This window comes from Carassius auratus, unplaced genomic scaffold (genome assembly GCF_003368295.1).
Source record: "Carassius auratus strain Wakin unplaced genomic scaffold, ASM336829v1 scaf_tig00030185, whole genome shotgun sequence".
In the NCBI taxonomy this organism is placed as follows: Eukaryota; Metazoa; Chordata; class Actinopteri; order Cypriniformes; family Cyprinidae; genus Carassius; species Carassius auratus.
In genome coordinates this window covers 7,963-34,016 of record NW_020525833.1, presented here as the reverse complement: position 1 = coordinate 34,016, position 26,054 = coordinate 7,963, and the positions used below count along the sequence as shown (strand labels likewise).

General features: G+C 35.6%; 1 protein-coding gene across 1 annotated transcript in view; it reads right to left on the bottom strand.

Moving 5' to 3' along the window:
* The window catches only part of LOC113080051 (SH3 domain-containing kinase-binding protein 1-like), a 48,398-nt gene extending 22,344 nt beyond the window's left edge, over positions 1-26,054 (bottom strand). The window contains exons 1-2 of the mRNA XM_026252304.1: positions 25,734-26,054; positions 13,139-13,296 (exon numbers count right to left, since the gene is read on the bottom strand). Of these exons, the coding sequence (XP_026108089.1) occupies positions 13,139-13,296; positions 25,734-25,737 (162 nt within the window). The 5' untranslated portion in view covers positions 25,738-26,054. The remainder of the gene's footprint in view (positions 1-13,138; positions 13,297-25,733) is intronic.

Here is a 26,054-nt window from a genome sequence, read left to right as displayed (position 1 = left end):
CACATTAATGATAACTGCACTTACTCATGTTTCACACAGAACCTTAACGTTTTTATAATTTTCCTTTTATGTATACATATTTAGTTCTGATATTTTTAGCTCATTTATTCAAGCAACAACCTGTACATGAGCTGTTAGTTAGTTTGAAAATGTTAGAAAATGTAAGCGAGCCATCATTTAAGCAATCCATTAACTAGTTGATATTTCACTTATCACTACCATATTATACACAAATATCCATACCTTTGGATAGCTATATTAAAACCCATTTAGTGTACTCAGTAAAACATTTTATACACAATTAAAAAGTCCTTTTTTTACAACTAAAATCATTTTAAGTAGGTTACTATGGTGTTTGTGGAGGGGACAATCACAACCTGCCATTTCTCACTCATCTTGTTTTACGGCATGCAGCTGCAAGGCTCACTTTTTTTTAATATACACTTCCTGCCAAAGCCATAGGCTTCAACAGAGCTCAAGTCAAGTCAAACCACAGTACATAGCTGCAAACTTCTGCAGTGCGCCCCTTCTAATGCTACTGTATGCACACACAGACATACAGACCAGACCAGACCTCTTCCTTTTGATCTATAAAATAAAAAACATGCCAGCAAAAACAGTGGTTCTGCAAAGCATTGTGGGAGCAGCCAAGGCCTAATCAGACTCACCTGACAGAAAGAGTCTGTTTATCAAAAGAACAGATCAGAAGGGGGTTTCAAATACTTTAGACCACAAAGCAGTCAACTTTCATCTCAAACTGGCCAACTATGCATGCATGAATCACTAACACAGTTATCTGTTTAACACACTGACACACACACAGTCAGCTCCTACTCTGTCACGAGACTCCTATTCACTGACTTCCTGTTCACAAGAGCATTAACAGAGCTCTGAAAGTGTGTGTGTGTGATCTACATTCCTCTCCCCCACTCACTGGGCTGTTCCAGATGGTCAATAGTAGCTGGTTTTCACAGCGTCCCATCATTCCTCGGGTCTTCTACTACACAGGGAGGAGAAAAAAGTCATCATGTGCTTCGGGGAATGACAGGCCCTCTCATAAGCAACAGCAGAGATGACCTTGGTATGCTGGCGCTGCTCTTTGATCAATGCCACAGGCCTGCTCATGCTGAGAATCAGGCTGCACGGCATACGAAAAAAAGTCTTGCAATAATTTTCTCTAGTAAAAAGAGATTTCACATGAGAAGACAGTATGAAAAAAATAAATACAAATAAAGAGTATGTCTGCACCACAAAAACATGACTTAGTGGCTGTTTTTAACCATGTTTATTCCTGAAAGTAAATGCAGGTTTGAATATAAAAGTAGCTTGAACAATGATAAGATCACAGAAGTAGAAGCCATATTGATTTTTTTTCATATTCAGGGGCAGACTTAGTCTTTATAATGGCACACAAGGTCAAAGATCACAAAATATTAACTCTTAAAAAACAACTTTTAAAATGTTTTAAAATTTGTAAAGAAAAATGTCAGAGGATTTCAATTAAAGCCAAGAGGAGACTAGTTTTCCTTTTCTAAAGTAAGGAAACTTCTTTTGCTCCTGCTAATTAACAAACGTAGGTTTTCATGAGACTCACCGGCGCATGTGCAAAGCTGACCTCATATGCCATCCTCCCAGAGCTGCTTCAATTTTCAACTATTGGCACAAGCTAGATTCAAGTGATTATTATGTTTGGAATATGGATAATTTCTTACAAAATCGATTTACTACAGGGGGCCTTTGTTCACCCTTTGGACCCGTATGAAACACTTTTTTTATGGATTGATGCTTTTTATTTAAAATATTTTGGACTGAAGAAATGCAACACCCACTGACTTCAATGATAGAGCTTGAAAGGTCAAAGACAAATTTTTATATAACTCTGACTGGATTCATATGAAGGCCAAAGCCATATACACCTACGATGCTTCAGGGGTAGGGCTGGGTGATATATATATATATATATATATATATATATATATATATATATATATATATATATATATATAAAATTATATCTCAGTATTGTCAAAAATTGTACGATATTCAATATATATCTCGATATGTTTGCATTTGCATTTAAATAATTAAAAAGAAAGATTTTCTTTTGCCCATTAAAAAAAACAAAAATAATTAGTAGTGCAAAACAAGTACAGAGTGCATTCTTTCAACTTTTTAGTGCATACAGTTCACAATTTAAACTATGCAACTGTGATAAGTGTTTTTTTAAGAACATAAGTCTGTCAGCTGTCTGCGGTTTTAAGAGAAGCTCTGTGACATAAAACTATTTTCCTATACTGACACTAAAAACCCTCTTAAGATGGGGAGCTAGTTGCTGAAGCACATAGCTATTTCTTATATAAATGAATACCAAAGACTTTTGCACTCTTTCTGTCTATTTTATGAAAACTGATAAATATATCAGTTAAATTCCTTAATAAATGGCCATAGTCTATGTTTCTCTATAAAAACATCAGCAGTCGAGTAAGTGCATTCATGACAGAACACAGACTGGCTGTACGACGCTTTCATTAGATCGCTAAACTCCAGTTTGTTAGTCTTTTCAGATCATCGTCTGCGGCGCTTACGCTATGAGGAGTAAGCATGTGCGCATAGTTGCCAGATGGATTAAAATAAGTAAACACAGGGCAGAAAATGTATCCTTTGAAACATTGAAGCTATGATTCGAGGATTTTAACTCTTGTTATCTGGCAACCGTTTTCATGAAAGCTCTCATAGTAGAGGCGCATAGAGCGGTTCCCAGTTACATGATCCTTTTTTGGACATTCGGCGCATTCTTTTGGGAATGTATGCTTGAATTTGCAATATTCAATATTCCCAATATTTTCAAATTTTACGTCGCCAAAATTATTAGAATATTATCGCTAATATTTGATATAACGCCCAGCCCTACTCGGGGGTGAGTAAAACACAGCCTAAATTAAATTTTTGGGTGAACTAACCCTTTAATTAATATATTTAAATGTAAATGTACTTTTAACTACCTTCAAAATTCAAACAAACATTCTTTTGAGTCCGCAGCGTTCTTTCACATTTTTTTTGCACTTAAACTAGCTGATTATAGAGTTTTAATTTCTCAAGATTTGGTCACATTTACTGTTGTTTACAGGCAAAATTCTGTTATTTTGATATGAATACAGATAAACAGGAATTCTGTGTAAAGATTTCACAACGGGTTCAACTGGTCATGCAAATTCGCTGTGCTTACCAACAGAAAGCTGCTTGGTTTGAAAGCGACTTCTGTTTGAGCTGTGCTTCATGCATTGCTACACTACTGACAACAGAAAGGGACCTTTGCGTCTGCAAAATAATGTAACCTTACCTAAGTTCAACCCTTTAAAAAACTGTCAAATTCAGTGCTTCTTTAAGTCGGCTAGGCTATTTATTGTTTAGACGAGCTAATGTAGCTCTACACATGCAATTTGGTAACTTCAATTGGCTAATTTGATAAGTCCATCACAGATGTTCAAAAATTTCCAAGGCTTTGTGAAATCCCCCATAATGTCTTTATTAATGGTGGTGGTGGTGGCTGGAAATACATCATGTCAAGATTGCAGTGCAGTGAAGTTTTAAGTAGAACAGAAGAATGGAACGAGAACAATGAATGATGTGAAACGCTGAGAATCCAGCACAGCACCAAAACCTCTCTTTCAGGTTGGGAGGTTAAATGCTCTACAACCCAGTTATATCATTAAGTGCTTCAGGTTGCTGGGTCCAGGATACAGAATTCCACATTTCAGGGTGAAATGCATCACTGCCTGTGACACAGTTTTGAGAGCTGCCACCCCATGGATTATCAGTGCAGTGAAGCGACAACTGAGCCCCATGCTGAGACACACATTCCGACATAAAAAAGTACAGATAGGTAGAAATGACAATCGCATGCAGAAAAACATACACATTTAGTTAGACATCTAAGTGTCATAAAACGCTGAAAGTAAAATCTAAAGCCCCTTACAGTTTATGCTATGAAGACAAAAACAAGCAGTGGAAAAAAAAAATTATTAACATGAATAAATATGTCATCTCTCTTTCTCTCTGTAATACATTCGTTAATGACAACAAATAATGGTAACGTTCTCTGTGAAATGTTGCAAAGACAACACCAAGAATTAAGCTCATCATGAATATAGTCCAAATATTCAATGCCAGGAATGTAAACTTTGCCAATTCCAGTGATTAACTGTTCTGCATTTCAGACCATCTGACACCGGATCTGAGCATCATGAATACACTGGAGATGCTGGTCGTCGCAATTTAATGCTAAATGTAGCAGGGATGGCACATTTATTACACATTTCCCTGTCGATTGTGTCGAAGTATGCAAGGTGTAAGTATGCAATAAGTATTTGATGGCATTAATTTGGTTATGGTGGAGATCACATTATGATGATGACATCATAATCTGATCTATGCCACACACACACACACACGTAATACATTAAAAATTCATCTCACCCAGCCTAAAAAAATATTATAATATATTACTGTATTATAATATTATTATATTGGTATAAAATACTAATACCACTATTTTTTTTATAAATGCAATTAATAATAAAAAAATATGTTCAATAAGCACTCTTTATGGAATTTAAGTTTTCTGCTGAAATCCAAAATTTTTAATGAAATAAAAATAACATTTTGAAACTATAATTACCCTGAAGGACAGAAAAAAAATTAAGAGAGGAAAATGAAATGTTAAAGGTCATTTATGACAGAACATAATCTCCTTATTTGAATTCAGAGAATAGCAGATTATCAGAGTTTAATTTAAAAACATGATACTGAAATCATCCTTGCCAGCTGTGTCGACTTGAATCAGAGAATGAAATGAGATCAAAAAAGAGAAGGAGAAAAGCAGGCAAACAGAGGGATGGCATGAGTCCAGACATGATTGAGCACTTGTGAAGAACGGATGCCTGTCTATTCTAAATTACATCGCTCATTTAATCACAGAAGAGGCTAAATTATCAGTCCATTATCACATCACCAAAACAGAAAGCTGGAGTTCATGCATGACTGAACCAATCTGCCAGAAAGGAAGCCCCCCACCTCCCCTCGTACAAGAACTGACCAGCCCATTAGAACGCTAGCGCCTGTGCATTTATCATCCTTCATTATCATAACCTCCCCTTTGCATGTGGCGGCTCAGCTGAACTACAAGAGATCTGATTGAGCTTTGTGAAAGCACAAGCATCCTGACAGATCACAAACTGACAGACAAACAGGATAAGGGTGAGATTTAGCTGTGGCAGACCTCAAACAGGAAACACCAGTAATTGCCAACATGTATTCTTATCTCTTTCACTTAAAGATAAATGTACATTATTCTCAAATCAATGAACTAATCAATTCTCTTTCCGGCTCAGACTGCATAGGTTCAAGCTTATGGGGCTGTCAGATAATGAAAGAGCAACTCAAACCTGAAAACTTGTCAGATAAGAGGTGAGATGAGCTAATCATAGACTGAAGACCCAGGTAAACAATGAATTCATCTTTTCTGTTTCTTTACCTAGAATTTCAAAATCAATTGTTGGCAGCAGATCCTTTTCCTATTTGGCACCTAAACTCTGGAATAACCTACCTAACATTGTTCGGGAGGCAGACACACTCTTGCAGTTTACATCTAGATTAAAGACCTATCTCTTTAACCTGGCTTACACATAACATACTAATATGCTTTTAATATCCAAATCCGTTAAAGGATTTTTAGGCTGCATTAATTAGGTAAACCAGACACTTCCCATAACACCCGATGTACTTGCTACATCATTAGAAGAATGGCATCTACGCTAACATTAGTCTGTTTCTCTCTTATTCCGAGGTCACCGTAGCCACCAGATCCAGTCTGTATCCAGACCAGATGGTGGAATGACACCTAGAAAGGACCTCTACAGCCCTGAAAGACAGCGGAGACCAGGACAACTAGAGCCGCAGATACAGATCCCCTGTAAAGACCTTGTCTCAGATGACCACCAGGACAAGACCACAGGAAACAGATGATTCTTCTGCACAATCTGACTTTGCTGCAGCCTGGAATTGAACTACTGTTTTCGTCTGGTAAGAGGAGAACTGGCCCCCCAACTGAGCCTAGTTTCTCCCACGGTTTTTTTTCTCCATTCTGTCACCGATGGAGTTTCGGTTCCTTGCCGCTGTCACCTCTGGCTTGCTTAGTTCACTTAGTCACTTCTTCTACAGCGATATCGTTGACTTGATTGCAAATAAATGCACAAACACTATTTAAACTGAACAGAGATGACATCACTGAATTCAATGATGAACTGCCTTTAACTGTTATTTTGCATTATTGACACACTGTTTTCCTAATGAATGTTGTTCAGTTGCTTTGACGCAATGTATTTTGTTTAAAGCACTATATAAATAAAGGTGACTTGACTTATATCCTTATAGATTTGTATTTTTTAAGTGTGATCAACATTTGCATAAGTATTAGCAGACATGTTAGGGAAGTAACGTAATATTTTTATTATATTTTGATAAAAATGAACGAAATGACTCGAAAAAAGAATAGTTCATTTTGCTGAATGATCTGAACTTCCCATCACATGAGCAAAGAACTCCAAGGAAACTAAGGCAGCACGACTAACTGAATTTCTAATCGCAATTACAATTACGGATGCCAAAAGTACGTAATCATTAAAAGCGGCAATTCATTTATGTTATGTTATATTATTAATATAATGTTATCTTAAGCGTTTTTTCCATTATTTTAATTTTAGTTTTATTTTACTTTCTGTAATTTAAAGAAGAAACCAATCCAATGAATACTTGACATTTGAGGCTGAACACTTTAGAAGATATAACATTATCATATAAAAATACGGCATGCAGTTGCATCAAACAATGGTACAAACATCATTCAATATAAATTTTGATAATCGTGAATGGAATTTCAAGGGAATAACCGACAATTATGATTTTTGGCATAATTGTGCAGCCCTAAATGAGACTTTGTTTACTAAACTCTGGTTGGTATGTAACCGTTTCCTTTATGCACTGTCACCCGAAGACTGTGAGATTACATAAGATTACATACTTCGCAAGTGAGCAGGGGGTCTGAGAATGAAGCTAGAAAAAATTTGACACATTTTTCAGATGCTTATTTCATGACACACTAATGTTCACGCTCTCTTTCTCACACACCCACAGGGAAGACAAGACAGTACAGAGATGTTCAACAGATTCTCCTAGAATTATCATTAAATGGAGAGAGAATGGAGACTTCTATTTTCTCAGTTTCTGCAAAGTTTCTTGATTTGTCTCCTGAGAAAAAACAAAAATATATACGCACGTGCTTCTTCAAGTGTTTCAGAAAAGATTTATCAAAATTAAAAAAAGCACAAATCAGCATATTACAATAATTTGAAAGATTACAGATTAGAATGATTAACCATGAACCAGTTGAAAATTGATTCAAATATATGACAATTCAAATCGGTTGAGATGGTAAACAAATCGTGATTCATTTAGGGGTAGGAATTTATATGAATGTATGTCTGAGGTGAACTTACTGTCTTTAGAAAAGTTTAGATGGTATTTTTTCTTTTCATCTTGCCTCGGTATAATGCATTTTTAAGTTCATGGGCCCTATTTTAATGATCTAAATGCAAAGTGTAAAGCGCACGGTGCAGGTGAACTCCAAATCCACTTTTGCTATTTTAACGATGGAATAACGGTCTGTGCGCCGGGGTGCATTTTTGGAATGGGTTGTCCCTATTCTCTTAATGAGTAATGGGCATAACGTTCAATAAACCAATCAGAGTGTCATCTCCCATTCCCTTTAAGAGCCAGAAGCCTTCCTGGCATTTACATGGCGGAATTTGTTGATGGAAAAGCTAAACGCTTCTCAAGCAAAGAAACCGATCTGCTCATGTGCGAAGTTAAAATGCATAATATATATGTGTGTGTATTGGCACGATTGTTCCATTAATTAGCCAATTTCATTCATCATTATAAGTAGCAATAGGCTGAATTGCAAATATGTAGCCTAATTCTAATACACACAATGTCTATCCATCATTACATTTTTATATTTATGTAGCCTACACAATAATATTCTTTTACACTGTAATTCTTTTGTTTTTAATATTTGGCATAGTTGTGTGATGCATCCCTGTGTGTAATAAGCAAAGTCAAGGCGCACTGTGGACCCACCCAGAGGCACATTTTCTACCAATGCGCTCTTTAAATAACAAAAAAATATTGCGCCATTGACTTTAGACTTTAGACCAGGTTTGAGTTGGTCTATGGTGCTGTCTATTTTTAGCTCCTTAAAATAGCAATGCGTCAGCAATGCGCCTGAACACTCCTCTTTTTTAGTCCAGCACGCTGATGTGCGCACAAATGGGCACAAATGCATTTGCTAATTAAACGACGTGGCGCTGGACGGAAAAATGCGAACGGCACTGGACTGAAACTAGCAAACACACTTGCGCTGTGCCTTGCATCGCATTGCGGCGGGTGTATGATAGGGCCATATAAGTTCAGCGCTGCTTTGTTACTTCAAATTTCGAAATTATACAATCTAATTTAGATTAAAAACTGTTCATGTTGCATCTATGCAGCATCTTTGTTTGGATCATGATTAAAATGCAGTGGTTATATGAAGAGATTTATTTATTTATTTGATTTTTAAAAATCTCAATTTAATTGTATTATTTACATTATATAAAATTTTCTCATTTTATTTTGTCATGTGAATCGAATCGTGAAATTAAAATCAACTTTGCTTCACATGAATAACATTTGACAAATTAAAATAGAAACATTTTACATTTTTATAAAAAAAAAGGTAAATTTTAACTGTATTTTCTGATCAAATAAATGCAACCTGTCTAATAAAGACACTGTAAAACACAAAAAAACTTAAACATTTAGCTCTTAACATATATGGGGTGAAGAGATTGTTTAACAGCGAATATCACTTCCTGGCATTAGCATCACAGTGTTTCCCACAGGATTGTGTGAGACTTGTGGCGAAACCCACAAAGTAGAAACCCCAATCAGATAGCAATCATCAAAATAAACAGGCCAAAAGAGCATAAAACGTTCCTCTGGAAGAGACCTCAATACAAGCTAGCATGTTGGCTCACACTGTCTAAACTTTTAAAACCATCAAGTTGCTGAACCCTGCACAAGGTACATAACTTATGATAGCATAAACACAAATAAGTGTGAATGTTCCGACCTCGCTTCGGTGCTCCAAGACCACTGTGAGCCGTACGATGAGCATGTGCTCTGAGCTGTTCAGATGGAAATATGACTCACAGACCGTTTTACTGATACCCCAAACTCAGCACTATCTAAACTCACAAAGAGAACATAACAAAACTGGCCCTGCTTCATCAACCACTTCTGAAACACTTCAATGCAGCCAAAATCTACAGTTTACGTTAGCGTTGTTGTTCTGAAAATGGGCTTGGATGTGTAAATACTCATGGGCAACCATTTCGAAGGTAGATTTGTGTTTATTTTAAAAGACTATGCAAGATGTGTGGGTGTATGGTAACTATCCGAACCATTTTGAGAATGGAAATGTTGCTCTAGCTTGTTTAGAAGCTATTTATTTGGCAAGCTCAAATTCAGCATGCTAACAGAATACAATACGCATGGTAGCAGTAAACAAGCTATTATGATACAGTGTGATAACAGGCAGGTTAATTGACAGTAATACTAATCTAACAGTTACATTAAAATGTTTTCTTATTATAAAAACAACAAAGAGTTTTTGTTGTCTTGTCACATGCAAATTTACTTACATATTTGTTTTGGAAACAGTGCTTGATTTGTGCAGATTTCTCACCTGATTAAGACGACTTTCACCAAAGAAAGCAATATCATAATAAGAGGATTCGTATTTTATCCAGAAGCAAAAGTTATAAATGTCTTAATAGATTTGTTTCTCAATTACATTAAATTCACTGGAATTGTGTGGATTATTAGAGGATTATTGTGTTTTTATCACCTGTGTTTTATCATCTGTCATTCTGATGACAGATCTGTTCTGATTATAAAAAACAAACTCATCCACATCTGGATGGCCTGAGGGTGAGTAAATCTTCCGCTAATTATAATTTTTGAATGAACTATTCCTATAAATCTGTATGACTGATTTTATTCTGTGAAACACAGCAGTAGACATTTCAAAAATAGTGTTTTAACTGTTTTTGTTCATATAACCAATGGGAAAGACAATGGAGCCCATTCACTTTCACTGCAAGAAAAGAAAAACTATACTGTACATTTTCAACTTTGGGTGAACTATACCACTACCTATTTTTAAAATAAAGTCAATACCAGCCTGTGAAGAAAATCATCAGATTATTAAGAAAAATAACTTGAATATGATTACATGAGGGCTGTTTAAAGAGTTAATCGGTTGTGCTCAAGCTAGTAAAAAGTGTGCTTAAATTGCACCCGTTGAATTTCACACCGTCTCGCTGTTTAGCATCTACCCTTCCTCAGTGCCATCAGAGGAAGTCTGCACTTCCCTCTACCATGAACCATAGAAATAGGAAGTGACCTCACGAACCTGCAGAGTCTCTCTGTATAAACTGCATTTTTTACAGGCCTACAGACGATCTGAAGGCTATGAAATCGAAATCAAAACCACATTTAAAGCTTTCTAAATCCATCAGAAATGATATAAAATAGTTTGAGATTTTAGACTTGATTCAGAGTTGAAAGATTCACGTTTTGAGTAAGCTTTCACAGAAAGAAACAACTTCCCTAAAGTAGATCAATGGTTTGTTTTTGAAAAGAACAGTTTCTTCCTTACCAACTTTGATTCAAGTAAAATTGTACATGCTTTCATTTAAACAAGAATCTCTTAACGAACAAATAAACAGAGACTTAAATAACATGAAAATTAACTGTCTTGCAACAGGGTTATAGAACATGCAAATCATAAAAAAAAAAAAAACAAACAAAAAAAAAAACACAAGGGCTTTTGAGACTTCACTTGTAAACATTTCAGCCAACCACACGATTTTTACTAAAGGTCACACTAATATTACTGTTACAGTACTGTATAAACAAAAGGAATGTCCAATGAGAACTGTACTAATAAAGTACTAAAACCTATCCCAGAGTGATTAGAAAGAGTCTCATACATCACGCCTTCCTGGTGCTAAAAAGTATGTAGCGCTACAACACTAACAAGCTTTCGTGGACTCCTCACACCTAAGATCATGACAATCTGCTTGTGGAGTTCACAGGTTTCTTTCTGCAATACGCCCTGATGTACTGGTGTCACTGGAGAGAGAGAGAGAGCGAGAGAGGGAGTGCACAAGTCATAGAAATACTCTCTCTCACTTTCTTTCCAAATCAACACTAGCATCCTGTTAGTCTGTGACCAATACTCTTCCAGTCACCGCACACACTCTGACACACACAACCTTTCCATCCTCTGACAGTCAGCATTAGTGGCCTGCTGAGTTCAGCTCAACACAAACATACACACTTGTGAACACACACTCAACAAAATAGCTCAACAATATAACAAGTGATGTAATGAAAATTCTATATATATATCCGCAATGACTTGTTGGCATCAAAACATGTAGAATTTTTAAAGCACTTTTTATTTGGAGATACAGCGCCAAATGTACTAAACAGGGCAAATTATTGTGAGAACGCAATCCCATAAAAGCACAGATGGGAATGGAAAGTTTGCGGGTTATCTGCTGACAAAGCACAAATTATAAAATACAGACAAAGCCGGCTCATTTACATTAATAATGACCAATGCATTCAACAAAGATTATTAAGACATGCTCTTTTTGGACGTTAAATAATAGCGAAATACTACTCAAATCTTCACTTTGCATGATTTATTCAAATACTCTCCTCCCATAAATTGTGTCTGAAAGGTAAACTCCTCCAAATGCAAATGCATTTGTCAGTTCCAAGAATAACGGTCCATTCATTCTGCCTTAGCAAACAATTATTAATTTTTTTTATTTTTACTGTAATTAACTTATCTAAACATTAACTTGTTTCATTAAACATTTTGAATCTACACTACCATTCAGAAGTTTGGACTCACTAAGGTTTTTTAAATATTTGTGAAAGTCTTCTCCAATGCTCATCAATGATTTATGTGTCCAAAAATACAGTAAAAATTGTTATATTGTGAAATACTAATATAATTCAAATAACTATTTTCTATTTTAAAATATAATTTGTTCTTGTGATTAACAAAACAAAACAAAAATTAATAAGTGCCACATGTACATGTAAATCTTGTGTGTTTTGACAGTATTAGTGCAAAAGATAACTTAGTTGAATAATCAGGTGCTGTTTGACAGGCTTTAGCGTGCACGCTTCAGGTGTATGTGGCGCTCAGAAAAAAACACATGTCAGACCAGCATGTGAATGAAACATTTAAAAGCACCAGCAAATAATGAGAAAGGAACTTTACTACTGAGTTAACACTGCTGTGAACAGATGTGGCACTATACATTGAATGACCGAGGTGCCAGAACTGCAGCTGCTTTATTTCTTCAAAAGCAGATCGTGGAGACATTTTTATCATCCACGATCAAAAAATCATCATATCACACACCTCTAATTATCAATGTTGAAAACAGTTGTGCTGCTTAATATTTTTGTGAAAACATTGTACATTTTCTTTCAGGATTCTACACTGAATAGAAAGATGTTCAAAAGAACACCATTTATTTGAAAAAGCAATCTTTCGTGACACTGTACATATTTTTACATTAAATCAAACTGTTAATATCTTACTGTACTGAACCCAAAACTTTTGAACAGTAGTGTAATTGGGTGTATTCTGTGTTTGACTGAAAAAAAAAAAACATTTAAAAACAAACCTTTTCAAAGTACATACAGTATATACAAATTGAGATATGCATTAGATACTGTCAAAAGTGTGAAATTTCAAGATAGAAGTGTTTTAGCCATTTCGCTCAGCCCTAACACTCTTTGCCCACTTACTTACACACACAAAAAAAAGTGTTGATAGCTTGGCCATGCTAAATTAAGGCGAGGAACTGTTGACCTGTGGTGAGACTAGGCTGTGAATCCGTCTCCTGCAGGGAAAGGTCAAAAAGGAAGTGCTGAGTTCAGCACTTACTCTGACAAAGTTGTCGGGGAAAAGCCCCCTCCGACCGTCCAGCTCTCCCTCCCACCAGCCGCCCTCATCCTTCCTGATGTTACTGATGATGTCACCGACAGCGATGGTCAACTCGTCATCGTGCTGGGCCTGGTAATCAAACTCCACAATGGCTTCCACTGAGAGAGAGGAAAACAAACAGAGTGTTTAGAGGTCATGGTTACATGCAGGAAGCAGGATATACAGTATTACTGTACAAGACTCACACACACACGTAATTTTCACCACTAAATGAAAATGACAGCACGATCTACAAAACATCTGTTTATATCACTTATAAAAATCAAGATATAATTGTGATCATTACACTTAACCTTATAGAAAATGCAAAAATTTTAAATATGGCTTTTGTGATTCAACAGATGCAACCCACAGAGACACTGTTTTTGGTTAACAACAACACTAGGCTGTTATAAGTGGTTGCTAGGTTGTTGCATGTACTAAAATGATTAAAATGTTTTAGTGTGTTGTTATGCTGCTGTCTGTTCTGGGTTGTTTGAATGGATCTTGGTTGGTTGGTCATTCAAAGTAATCCGAATGGTTTCTACTGGGTTGCTTTGTAATTCCTGGGTGTTGTGGTTGGTTTCCAGGGTGTTGCTATGTGATTCTAAAGGCGGTAACACACCGGACGAGACGCGCCGCGCCACATGTAGGACAACTCGAGGTATCGCACACTGGACGCGCACATTCTATATGCGTGAGCTCAATTTTGCAGCAAGATGGGAGAGTTTTAACTTCATCTATTTTAAATATATGATTTTAATTGATAAAAGCTGAGTTTTTAGCGTTAATTAATGAAAAGAATCTGTGTTATTATAATAAGTCTGTTATTGTTTTGTTGTATCTGTTGTCTAGGCAACTGTGCTGCTGAAAACGTAACCAAACACTTTGTAATGTTTTATTTGAATGAAACAAGTGTGCTGTACTTTACTTTCAGTTTCAGTTTATAACATCTGGGTTTTTTTAATATAAAACTATGCGGATGGCGCTCTGTGGTGCGGCAGAAATTTGAACAGCATTCTGAGTCGTAGCTGGGCGCCACGGACAGACGCCGAATGGCGCCGCCGGTGTGTGTACTCACATAGAGAATAATGTGTTAGAATTTTAAAGACGTGGCGCGACGCGACGCGGCGCTGCGCTTCTCGTCCGGTGTGCGACCCCCTTTAGACAAGGCTAGATAATTTTAGGGTGTTATGGGTGGTTACTATGGTGTTTTAATGTTTGGAATATGTTTAGCATGTTGCTAGGTGATTCTAGGGTGTCATGGATGGATTCTAGAGTGTTGTTAAGTAATAAAAGTGAGTTTCCAGGTGGTTGCTAGGATGTTTCTATGTTGATACTAAGGTTTTTTTTGAGTGTGCTAGTGCATTGCTAGTGTTCTGGTTTGTTTAGAAGGTGTTTAATACAGATTATTCAAATGTATTATGAATGGCTTCTAGGGAATTGATATGTGATTTTAATGTATTCTGGATTGTTTCTAAGGCATTGCTAGGTGATTATAGGGAGTGCAGGATGGTTGCCAGGGTATTGCTATGTGGGCACTAAAACGTTTGAAAGGTTTTTTGTGAGTTGTTATGCTTCTATGTGTTGATTCTAAGGTGTTGCTAGATGACTTTAATGTGTTCTAGATGGTTTATAGATGTTACTAGTTGATTCTAGGGTGGTTTATATGTGTTGCTAAATGATTCTAGAGAGTTCTAGATGGTTTCTAGGGTGTTGCTAAGTGATGTCCTGGGCGTTTTTATGGCATTTTGAGCAGCTGCTTATTATTTCAAGTCAAAAGAGCCCATGCTCAAATCAATGATATTTTAGTCTCTAGATATGTCTCGGGACTTTTACTCTTATATAAATCTAAGAGAGTTTTTCAGAAGTGTTCTTCATAAGTGTAAACACTTTTAATCACAATGATTTATTTTTATTGCAATTTCATTTGTCGCCACTATGGTGTAGAAATTACACATTGCATCCTTTAAGGTTTATGCAAATCCCCAAATGAACAATAGAAATAATGATGCTTACCACAAAAAATACTTATATATCATGTCTGCTTTGACAACATCATAACTTATTTTAATCATATATTTACAACAATAAAAGATTTACTGAGATAGCAACAGAATAGGAGTCCTTCCATAGGGATAAGAGTTAATAGGCCCCAGGAGCATAAGCAGGCAACATGTTTTCACTGCAGATAGGAGGATCAAGACCGGAGCAAAAGCAACGAAACAAGGATCCGAGAAATTAAAGTGACAAGATATTTTCACATTACAGCTTATAATATTAAAAAGAAGCTTTTTGAACTCTAGTGAACTACAGATGCTATTTCTGGAAGGAAAGTGCAAGATGAGAATGTCATCCTCTCAGATTTGGATTTAATTTGAATTGTGTGTTTGCATGAGGTCGTGACGGTGAGGAGGGGTTACCGTGAGGACGGGGATGAGAGATGGAGATACACCATCACAATGATGCGTTTATGAGATATCAAGTCATGCCACACAAGACGATATCAGACCCATGCCTTGCTCCAATGCAATGCACACTGCACACACACACAGCAGGACACTGCAAACATCCTTTGTGATTCTATATGATGTTTGATCTATATGGCAGCTCTGACTAAAGGTTTCCAATAGGATATCATCTCACCCGGATTATCACTTCATGCACAAGGATATCGATAACCTACCATTAGATACTTAAATACATTAATGCATGGTCAATAGGATCCCTCAGATGACCCTGCAGAATATTCTGGAAATTGCTGAATTGTGCAGGGAGGAAAGCACAAGGTCGTATAACATCGGTCAGCCTACAGTCATAACAAACACAAAGGTAACAAATACTTCCAAACATCTGGTGGAACACGCCTACGCATATGCACAGCCATAAAAAAAACCTACAGGCACAAACCCACACACATATAAATACAGAAATGCTACAGTCCGTATTGTTATATGGAGATTTATCATCTCTAATGGCTGATCAGGCCCAGCCAGACTCTCTGCAGACTTTTCTCTCCTTTAGGATTTGGTTTCAAAAAGCTTAAATTAATAAAAAACATAAAATTAACTGGAATGGACAATATAACGGGACAGTACTAGTAAACAGGCAATTTTATTGATATAATATATATCATATATATCATATGATTTTTGTATGCTTTTATTTTTTCATGATATGATATTTGTTATGTATTGTACTGGTCAGTACAAAATATTCACTGGCAAGGATCTCAAAAGAATCGTTTTCTATGTTTCATAATGTAAATTATAATGTTGGGATGCCTAAACTAACAAAGCTAATGGTTTTCCATTTTTCCATTTTGGTATTTTTTATTTAAAAAAATTTTTTGGGGGGGGGGTGTATTATTATCAGTATTGATGTAAAAATTGTACAATTAAATTTTAATTTATAAAGGAATTTATGTAACATTTATAAGTAATATGCATATATATATATATATATATATATATATATATATATATATATATATAAACACATATATATATATACACACATATATATATATATATATATGCACACATATATATATATACACACATATATATATATATACACACATTTAATATCAATTGAATGTATAAAATGAATATATAAAAATATATTTATATATAATACAACAAACTACAATTTTATAAATGATGGACATTGCATTTTTACCGGAAAACAGCTGCGTTCTGTCTGTGGAATTTTGCAGGGATAGATACATTGGATCATGACCTAAATCACAACTATCCATCCTTGACTTTTCCACAGGCTAGGGACACAATGTTGGGCCTTTGATTCTTTAAAGAGCTTTATGCTAGACCTTGATAACATTCTGAAAGATGACCATCCATCTGTGTTTTTCTTTTGAGCCGTGTCTTCTCTCTCATTCTCTTTGTTGTCTTCCAGCTGTTTGAGTTTCAAAAGATGTGACATAAAACACAGCTGGCATGTTTATGGAGAAACACAGTCCAAAAAAGCCTCCCACCCACACTTACACCCCCGCATTGAGAATACTTTAGTTTGTCTTGACTCTCCGCCACACTCACAAATGTCAGCCTCTGTCTGACTTTTCAGCTCGACCTTTCTTCAACTGACCCACACAAACATTTACACACAACAACACAAATACATAAAATAACAAAACTGTTTCCTGTTGCTTCTTGTCTTTCTTCTGCTTTTATATTGGTCACAAGAGAGACAGGAACAGTATTAGCCAGGATCCTGTTATCATATTACTGATACATCTGATACTGATACTTATATTATGATACATTCGGAGTAAGAAATTCAAAATATGGGGACTGCTTTCTGTTAATTGAATTTTAGAAACTATACTCTCAAAATAATTACTCAGAATTTGTGTTAATGAATTGTAAAAATTTGTAAAATTAATTAAAACTGATGTGTAAAACTAGTGTTTACAACTGTGATGACGAGCGCTTAACAGGATCAACTAAATGATGGATTCTCAAAAGTATGAAAAATATTTAAAGTTCGCGGCATAGAATCTTTACAATTTGTCAGAGAGTTTTAAACACCAGTCTGTTTTTGTGACGACAGTTACACACCTCGAAACGTGACGATGAAGGAAACGATTTGTGATTGGTTGTTTGACACGTCCGTCAAACGGCCAAAGAGGAAAGAGGAAATTTATTAATATTTAATGTTATTTGTGCTTTAATTTTCGAGAATTAATGTGAATTATTGCAATATAAAAGAATATTTAAAAACGTTAAAGTTAGGTGGGATTAATCGTGATTAATTTCAGAAAAAATGTGCGATTAATTAGTTGTTTTTTTTATCGATTGACAGCAATACATACACACACACACACACACATACTGGGTATATATTAATTTGTTTTATTTGTGTAATCAATAATATGAAAGTATAAAGTAACTGATGTAACAGAACATTTTGATAATTTTTTTATACATAAAATATATATTTTAAAATATAATACAATATATTAAATATACTTAACTACTATTTATATTTAATGAATTTAAATAAAATATTTTGTCAAAAAAGGTAAAAAATAAAAGGTAAAACATATATACAAGAAAATTCATTAAAAAGGCCAAATAGTGTGCATTAACTGGAACCACTGCAGTTTATGCAATGCAAACTCCACTCACTTTTTCCTCCAGAAAAATAATAATAATAATAATTACATAAATAAATCTTAATAAATGAATAACTCTGAATAACTCTTACAACAATATTTGAGTTAAATAAGGACTATTGGTGTTTAACAGATCAACCACCTCATTCTGATGTCATGCAATTTCTCATTTCATGTTTAAAATGACCTATGCACCACGTGTGCGCTTTAAAGATTAGCGGTATTGTTTAGACCAGCGTCATTGCGTGCTGGTCATCTCCCCGAGCAGCTATAAATATTCCTCTTCTTAAATAGCTCCTTAAGTCTGTGAGCCTGGACTCAGCTGATTTGCACTGATGTGAGTCAAGTGTTTGTCTGCATTAAAGGACCTCAGTGAAACCATGTGATGTGCTTTCACGGCAGCATAACTCTCTGAGCTCATGCATTAAACATCAACACACTCGATTCTTATTACTGACTAAATTTATGTAGGCCTGATCCATTACCCCATCATATAAGCCTTGTACCCATAATCCACTGCATAAGTTAAGACTTGCAAGCATTATTGTTAGGTTTCATTGATTCAGAACAAGATCAATAATGTTCCAGCGTTGTACGAACAACCTTTTTGGCTAATAATGTGACCGAGCTGAACGAGAATCCCTCATTGTTCTCATCTATGAGGAGCTTGTGACTTACAGATGATTTTAATTGGTCATTCTCGCATACTGACTCAGACCGACTGCCTCTCCTACGAAAAGGTTAATCAAATTTGCAGTATTAGATTGCATTAAGTGGAACAGACATGAATTCAATTAATTACACTGGCGAAAGTAAGTATTTTTATAGCGCGAAGAGCTCATGCTCAAGTCTGACTGGATGAGCAAGATGACAGCAAGATGAGTCAAAAAAGGTAAAAAAAAATAAAAAGAACCATTTCATACCATCCTGACCTATTGCACACCTGAACTGTAGGCCAAATATAACTGCATAATCATATAACCACCGCAAAAATGACCCAGCCGTAAACAATCGCTGCGAAATATAGCAGATTCCAACACAAGCATACTACATTTAGAGCAGTGCTGCGATCGCAGACATAGTCCTGACCTATTTCACTAGCTACACTGCACTCTGGTCTGGTGAAAAGACACATCAATGTCCTTCCATATGAGTTGAAGTCAGATCTGTCGTCACTCGCCAGGGCAACATAGGAAGTAACACCGAGATGAATATACATTAATCAGCTGATGTGATGTGTGCGGCTCAACCACACTTGACCAGAGACATAACTATTAGAGTTCAACATTTCCATGGGTACCCATGTGCTGAATGCAAATTCTGTGCTATTTTTTCTAAATAAAACATTAAAACTCAGTAGATAAATGAAGAGATTTAAATGCTACAACTAAATATAGGCATCAGAACATTATAATGTGCAGTATGAAAATGAATGTTCATTTTGAAAATGTGTTTTTCGAGATTAACTTTAGTTGTTAAATTATGGCTATGGAAAATTAAGTTAAGTAAATACAAGCATGCACAATTAGTAACTAATATCGATACAGTATTATACTGATAAAGGAAAAAAGACCATCTTATTACAGATATGGTACTAATACAATGTGGGTAAAAATGAAGTAATAATAAGTCTTTTATGATTAAAATTTGAGACAGGAAAATTAGGCTTCTGAACTGATTAAATAAACTTGAAAAAAAAAATCACAGCAATATTCTTAAAGGTTTTTATTTTTTTATGTGCATTTATTTAGTATTTTGCCAAAAAAGCATGATAACGATTTCACAAATTCACGGTTTCACAATAAAAAAAGCAACTAATGCTGTAAGCTTTACAGAGAACCCTCTCATTAGGTACATTAATATAAGATTATAGCAATTATTGGATGGGAGAAGTGTCGACAAATATGTTTAGAGAAGCTTTATTCGCACATCAACTGAAAACAGAATAGACTAAAACACTGATACTGAGATTTAAAAATCGATATGAATGTAATTAATGTGAAAAGGAGCATCTGAGTGCGTTTGGGATATCTAAAGTTACCTCGCATCCGCCTCAGTTCTCTCAGACATTTTCTCTGCTGTTTATTGTGCGTGGGGTGCAAGTTGAGACTCTGACTAGCAGTCAAGGGGAATGTGCGTTTGCAGATGATTGTCTCTGTTCGGCTGCATTATAAGTAAGCAAATGTTTAGGGATGGACAATAAACTGTTCGACATGATTAACCCATACAGGTTTTGGACTATCGTCTCTATTGCGGTTACACACTCATGTGAAGTTGCTGTGCTCCGTGGTCATGAAAACTTATCTTTGTATTTATTTTTAATTATTGCGTTTTAATAAAACAAGTGATTTTAAGCCATTGAATTGCAATCAGCAACTAAGATTAGAAGTGATTTTGCCGTATACACGTGCTATCTGAGAGGCGTGCATACATTTGCTCATAGAGAGCAGGAATTCTTTTTACTGCTTTATAGGCCTTGAACGGTTATACACACTTGTATAAGTGTCAAACGGCATCTTTGCAAGTATCCTTGTAAACACAGTAATTCAGGTCTTAAGTGAAAGCAAACAGCTGTGTAACAGTATATTGGATCCGGGCAGTTCTTAAAGTGACAGCAGTCTAATAATCCTGCTGTTTGTCAGTCATGCTAATCAAAAAGAAAATAGAAAAAATCTCTCACTGCTCTCGACTAAATCACTTTTGCAACTTTAGTATGAAGAAATATATATTTCATTGACACTGTGAAGGATATGCAGTGGTTTTATACATTTGATTACATCATACAAAATATGTATCCTTTGTTTTTTATTTGTTCTACTGTGGTTTTTTTTCCTAATGCTTATTCTTACTTACTCACCTACTGTTTACTTGCGTTTAGTGAGCTTAAGGTTTTTGGCTAGTATCGAATTTTGATATAATTTTTATTTATTTTTTAACCAAAAAAAAAAAAAAAACTAGATTGTGATATATATCGTTACCATGAAATAGAATTACTCATATCGTGATATGGTCATATCACACACCCCTACGAGGTATCAACCATCAATTTTAATATAATGATATACCAATACTGCTACAATCCTAGTTTCTGGTGGACAAACCACAAATTTACAGGACATTTACAAAAGTAAAGGGGAAGATCCTCTTAAATGTATGACCGCATGTGGCTCGCCATGTGTCCCGGCAACTCGAAATGTGTCAGCCAAACCACTGATTATGTGGGTTAGACTTGGGTCATGTGCAGAACTTTGGAGAAATTTCCAAACAAATGGTGCAAGATGAAAATGATGCACTTTTCCCCGAAGCATAAAACATGCAGTAAACATGCCATTAAATGTAGTATAGGACAGACACTCCTGCACTCAGTTCCTGAGCACAAAGTCTAACTCTACTTCCTTAAAGCCAACACTCACAACTCTCTCTAAAGTTACTGCTCCAAATTCAGACACGTTAATAAATCATGACAAAGCACTCGGTTCTTTGTATGTATTACTGCGGTGAGACGAGAACAAACGGCAGAGTTCAGATTTCTCGCAAAGTTTCATCATAGCATAAATGCATGATTTAAAAGCGAAATGTTCAGCGAGTGTAACAAAACTTAAATTATTAATGTACAAAATGTTTTGTTCGACTGTATGATATGAATAAATCTGGAGCTATTGAACAATTTTGTACAAAACTCCCTAGCTGTGGTGGAACTTTTTATCAACACGTGAGGTGACTCTTGAATGGAGCAAATGCCTGCAGACTTAAGAAATCAATTATTACTCATGCTCCAAAACACATAACTTTTTTTTTATTTTATTTTTTATGATTGCATATTGTGCATTTCCTTATATGGTGTTTTGCACAGAAAATGATTATGTTGATTCCATCCAAAATAGCTCTCTTCGAGAACATTTTATAAGAATCTATCAATACTATTATCCAACATAGGGATGACCAGAAGGCATCTGCAGAAAATTTCTGTGCTGCATTCAGGGAAAAATCAGCAGTAAACAATGTAAACATGGCAAGATGTATTAGGCCTAACCGGAGCAGAAAGTACTGGAAGATGAAAGAATAATCAAGTTAGCCAAAATATTTAATAACCATAAACAAAAGAAGTTGGAGATGTGTAGATCTTCCAAATCTTGTGGTAAGTACAACTACTACTGGTTCCCCTACACTGTTGCCACTGGCAATAAAACAGCTGTAATATGGAGGAACATAGGTAGATGTGTAAATGCTCCACGATATAACAGGAACTCATCACACACAGAAACATGCCTCTCTCAAAACTTCCCTGTTCTCTGCCAAAGGGCAATGAATGAGCATGACACAGCAGTCATGATAGTAAAGAGACCCGAGAACAGTGCAACCCTTTCCAGAATCCAAAGCTCACCACATCACTTTGGAGGAAAAGCAAAGCTTGAGTTTGCAGTGAAAACAGTAACAGGGAAAGCCAGGGCTTCATTAACTTGAATGCGGTATGAGGATTCACAAGGAGCCCTTGATCACTATGAATTCATTTACTGAAAGCATGTTTGATTCAAAAATAAGAGCCAAAAGAATGCTGTCAGTAGGGATGTTCAATGCTGAACCAGAAATCACGGGTGGGTCATGTATACTAGTCTGAAAAATTATTGGCCAGTTAATAATGCTCAATAAATCACTACAAATATTTCATAAATGCATGTCTTTGGGAGTGTCACATGAAATCACGGATTTTAAATATTAATGAAGATGTTGCAAAGTGTTTATCATATTAATGTTGCAAACCTTTGTACATTTTCCCTGAAAGGGTGCTTATTATTACCTTAAAGGGATAGTTCATCATTAAAGGCCTGTTCACACCAAGAATGACAACTAGAAAAATAACTACTGATACTGTTAGCATCTTCACCAATGCACAATAACACTGTTTATTATAAGCTTGCACTGCAGTTTTGTCGTCTGCCTCTTTATATGCTTGAGCTCTTTAAAAGCAGGATGGATTCTGATTGGCTGTCAATGTTTTTATAGTTCATCGGCTGAAAAAAAAAATATTCTGAAAGTGATTCCAATGATATTGTTCCTCTGCGGTGTAATCATTAAATTTATGGCGTGAGCCCCGCTACTCTCTTAAATTTAGAAAGATTTTTAGAACTTTATTGTTATAGTAATTGATCTCGGTGGGAATAGGCATTTATGTTGTTCCAAACCTGTATAACTTTCTTTCCTCTGCACAACACACACACACACACATACACACAAAACAAGTCTCATTGTATTTTTGTCTCTACAATAAAAATTAATGGGCTCCAGTGTTGTTCAGAACCTCACTGACTTCCACTATATAGATGAAAAACACTGAAACATATTCTTCAAAATATCTTTCACATAATTCAACAGAAGAAAGAAAGTTCTACAGGTCTGGAACGACTTCAAAGTGAGTAAACAAGAAGATTATTTTTATTTTAGTTTTTTTCTTTAAGGTACTAACATGCATTTTATAGGGGCGGGTGATATACAAGTTGTTTGCGCATTTTTTTCAACAGTGAAATGATTTTCCCCAGCTTTTTAATTTAGAGCAGAGCATGGATCATTTGTCCGATTGATTTTAGATCAGATCATTCCAGCGGTCCTGTTCGTGTCATTGATTTATGTTTTGAAATAGTTTGTACACACAGCTGGCCCTCATTCATTAATAACTGTTAGCGTTTATATTTATGCAGAAACGAACAACCCTTTTCCTAACAATCAGTCTGGTGGGTTTGTACACGCATGGCTTTACTCTCTAAAGAATGTAACCAAATGTGCATGCAATGTGCTCAAAACCTGTTTAAATTTTCAACACGTATGTCTGTAGATCTAAAGGCTTTGATGAATCTTGCCAAAAGATCAGACACACGTGTGCAACTGTCTCACGCTCAGAGACGCTCGCTCCTCTTTTTGATGAGCTCATCACGGGAGAGCGCACAGAACAGAATGGATCATAAGAGGATTGTACATCTGTTAGTGCTTCAGTCAATAAGAAGTTGTTTTTAGTTTCTTTATGTAAATCATAAATGGTTGTAATCCAGTGTCAATGATAGGCTCTGATCTGCTTAGTGTGACACTACATTTGAGATTACAGTGATGAGTCTGCAGTTCTGACTATCTCTTCCACAATAGTGTGACATTCTTCAAAAATGGCTGTCATTATGTTTTATCATCAGCGCAATGTAAGGAAACCACACCAGCAACTATATTTTGGACTGAAATGCTAAGCTTGGCTGCAGATGCCCAGTTATTGACCATAATAAGCTTGTGGGAGTCATGGGGAGGCCGTCTGTTTAAAACTCAAACGTCCAAACTAATTCAACTTTTTTTTAAAGAACAGCACATAGTATAATGATAACCGATACAACCTCATGCCAGAAGCATTTTGAACTAAATTGACAGAAAATCGGTTCGACCAAAATTATGAACACATTTCTACTTAAAGGTCATGATGAAACGGAAGCAGCAACCAAACTTGTTTATGACCTATATCAGAGTGAAACAGATTATAGAAAAAGAAGGGGAAAAAAAGTACCAGGTGGTCAAATTATGACATTTCGATTAAAATCATGTCAAAAAAAAAAAAAAAAAAAAAACATGCTTGGTTGAATTTTCACAATAACTAGCATAAAATAAAATAGATATGATACATTTTAGATTTTTAAAGACCGTTTAATTTAAAATATTTATTTGATATTCTCTAAAATAGAAAATAGCAAATGTAAATAAAGACTTATTAACAGCCAATTTAGTACAGTTAATGCTGATACTTACAATGTAAAAATATCAACTGAGTACATTACTATTTATAGATCATTAAAACTATTTATTAATTTTGTAGTCTAATTGTATTTATTATCGTCTAGAAAACAGTTAGAGAGTTCTATCTATCTATCTATCTATCTATCTATCTATCTATCTATCTATCTATTTATCTATCTATCTATAGAAACGATATCTGTCGATATGTATTCGGAGCTCTAATTTGCAATCCAAACAAACAAATACATAAAGCACGAGTAACGTTAGTTATTCTATAAGAAGTTTATAATTCAAAATAAGCTATTAAAAAGATTGTTCCTCCACATCCTTATGAAACAGAAGCAAAAGCCACATCTGTGAAGAGAAACATAACGGACAGCTGGAGGAGAGCAGGAAACCTCAGAGGGAAATGAAATTCAGCTTTTAACTCTTCATCACCTCCGAGCAGCGGAGAAGGAGACATGCAAACGTGTCCACATCATCAGATCTTCTTTCAATGTAACGTTAGTTAACGTTAGTGCGACGGATGCATGATGCAAACACTATCAATGATGTTCAGTTTCATTAATGTTTTATATTACACAGCAATGGCACACTCATGCCAATAGCATATCTGGCTTAAGATAACCTGACTTTGCACAAATCGGTTGTACTTACCCATTTATGAACTTGTTTACGCGGCGTGTTTGTGTAGGATGTTTTTCAATGTAGAGAAAAAGACAGAAATCCGCTACTTTCGAGAGATGCAGCTCCTGGGTCGGAAATACTGCAAATAGTCACTTAAAAAGAAAAAGGAACGCGGCTTATGCGAATATTTCTTACAGATTATTCTGTCCTTCATTAAAAAGAGGGGGAAAAAGGCAGGGGCAACAACGCGGGGGGAAGAGATGATGTGGATGTTGCCCCAGCCGTGAGGCGCTTCACTACAGTTTCGCCTCCGTCGCTTTACGAACTCCAGCTTGCCGTCACTGCGCTCTG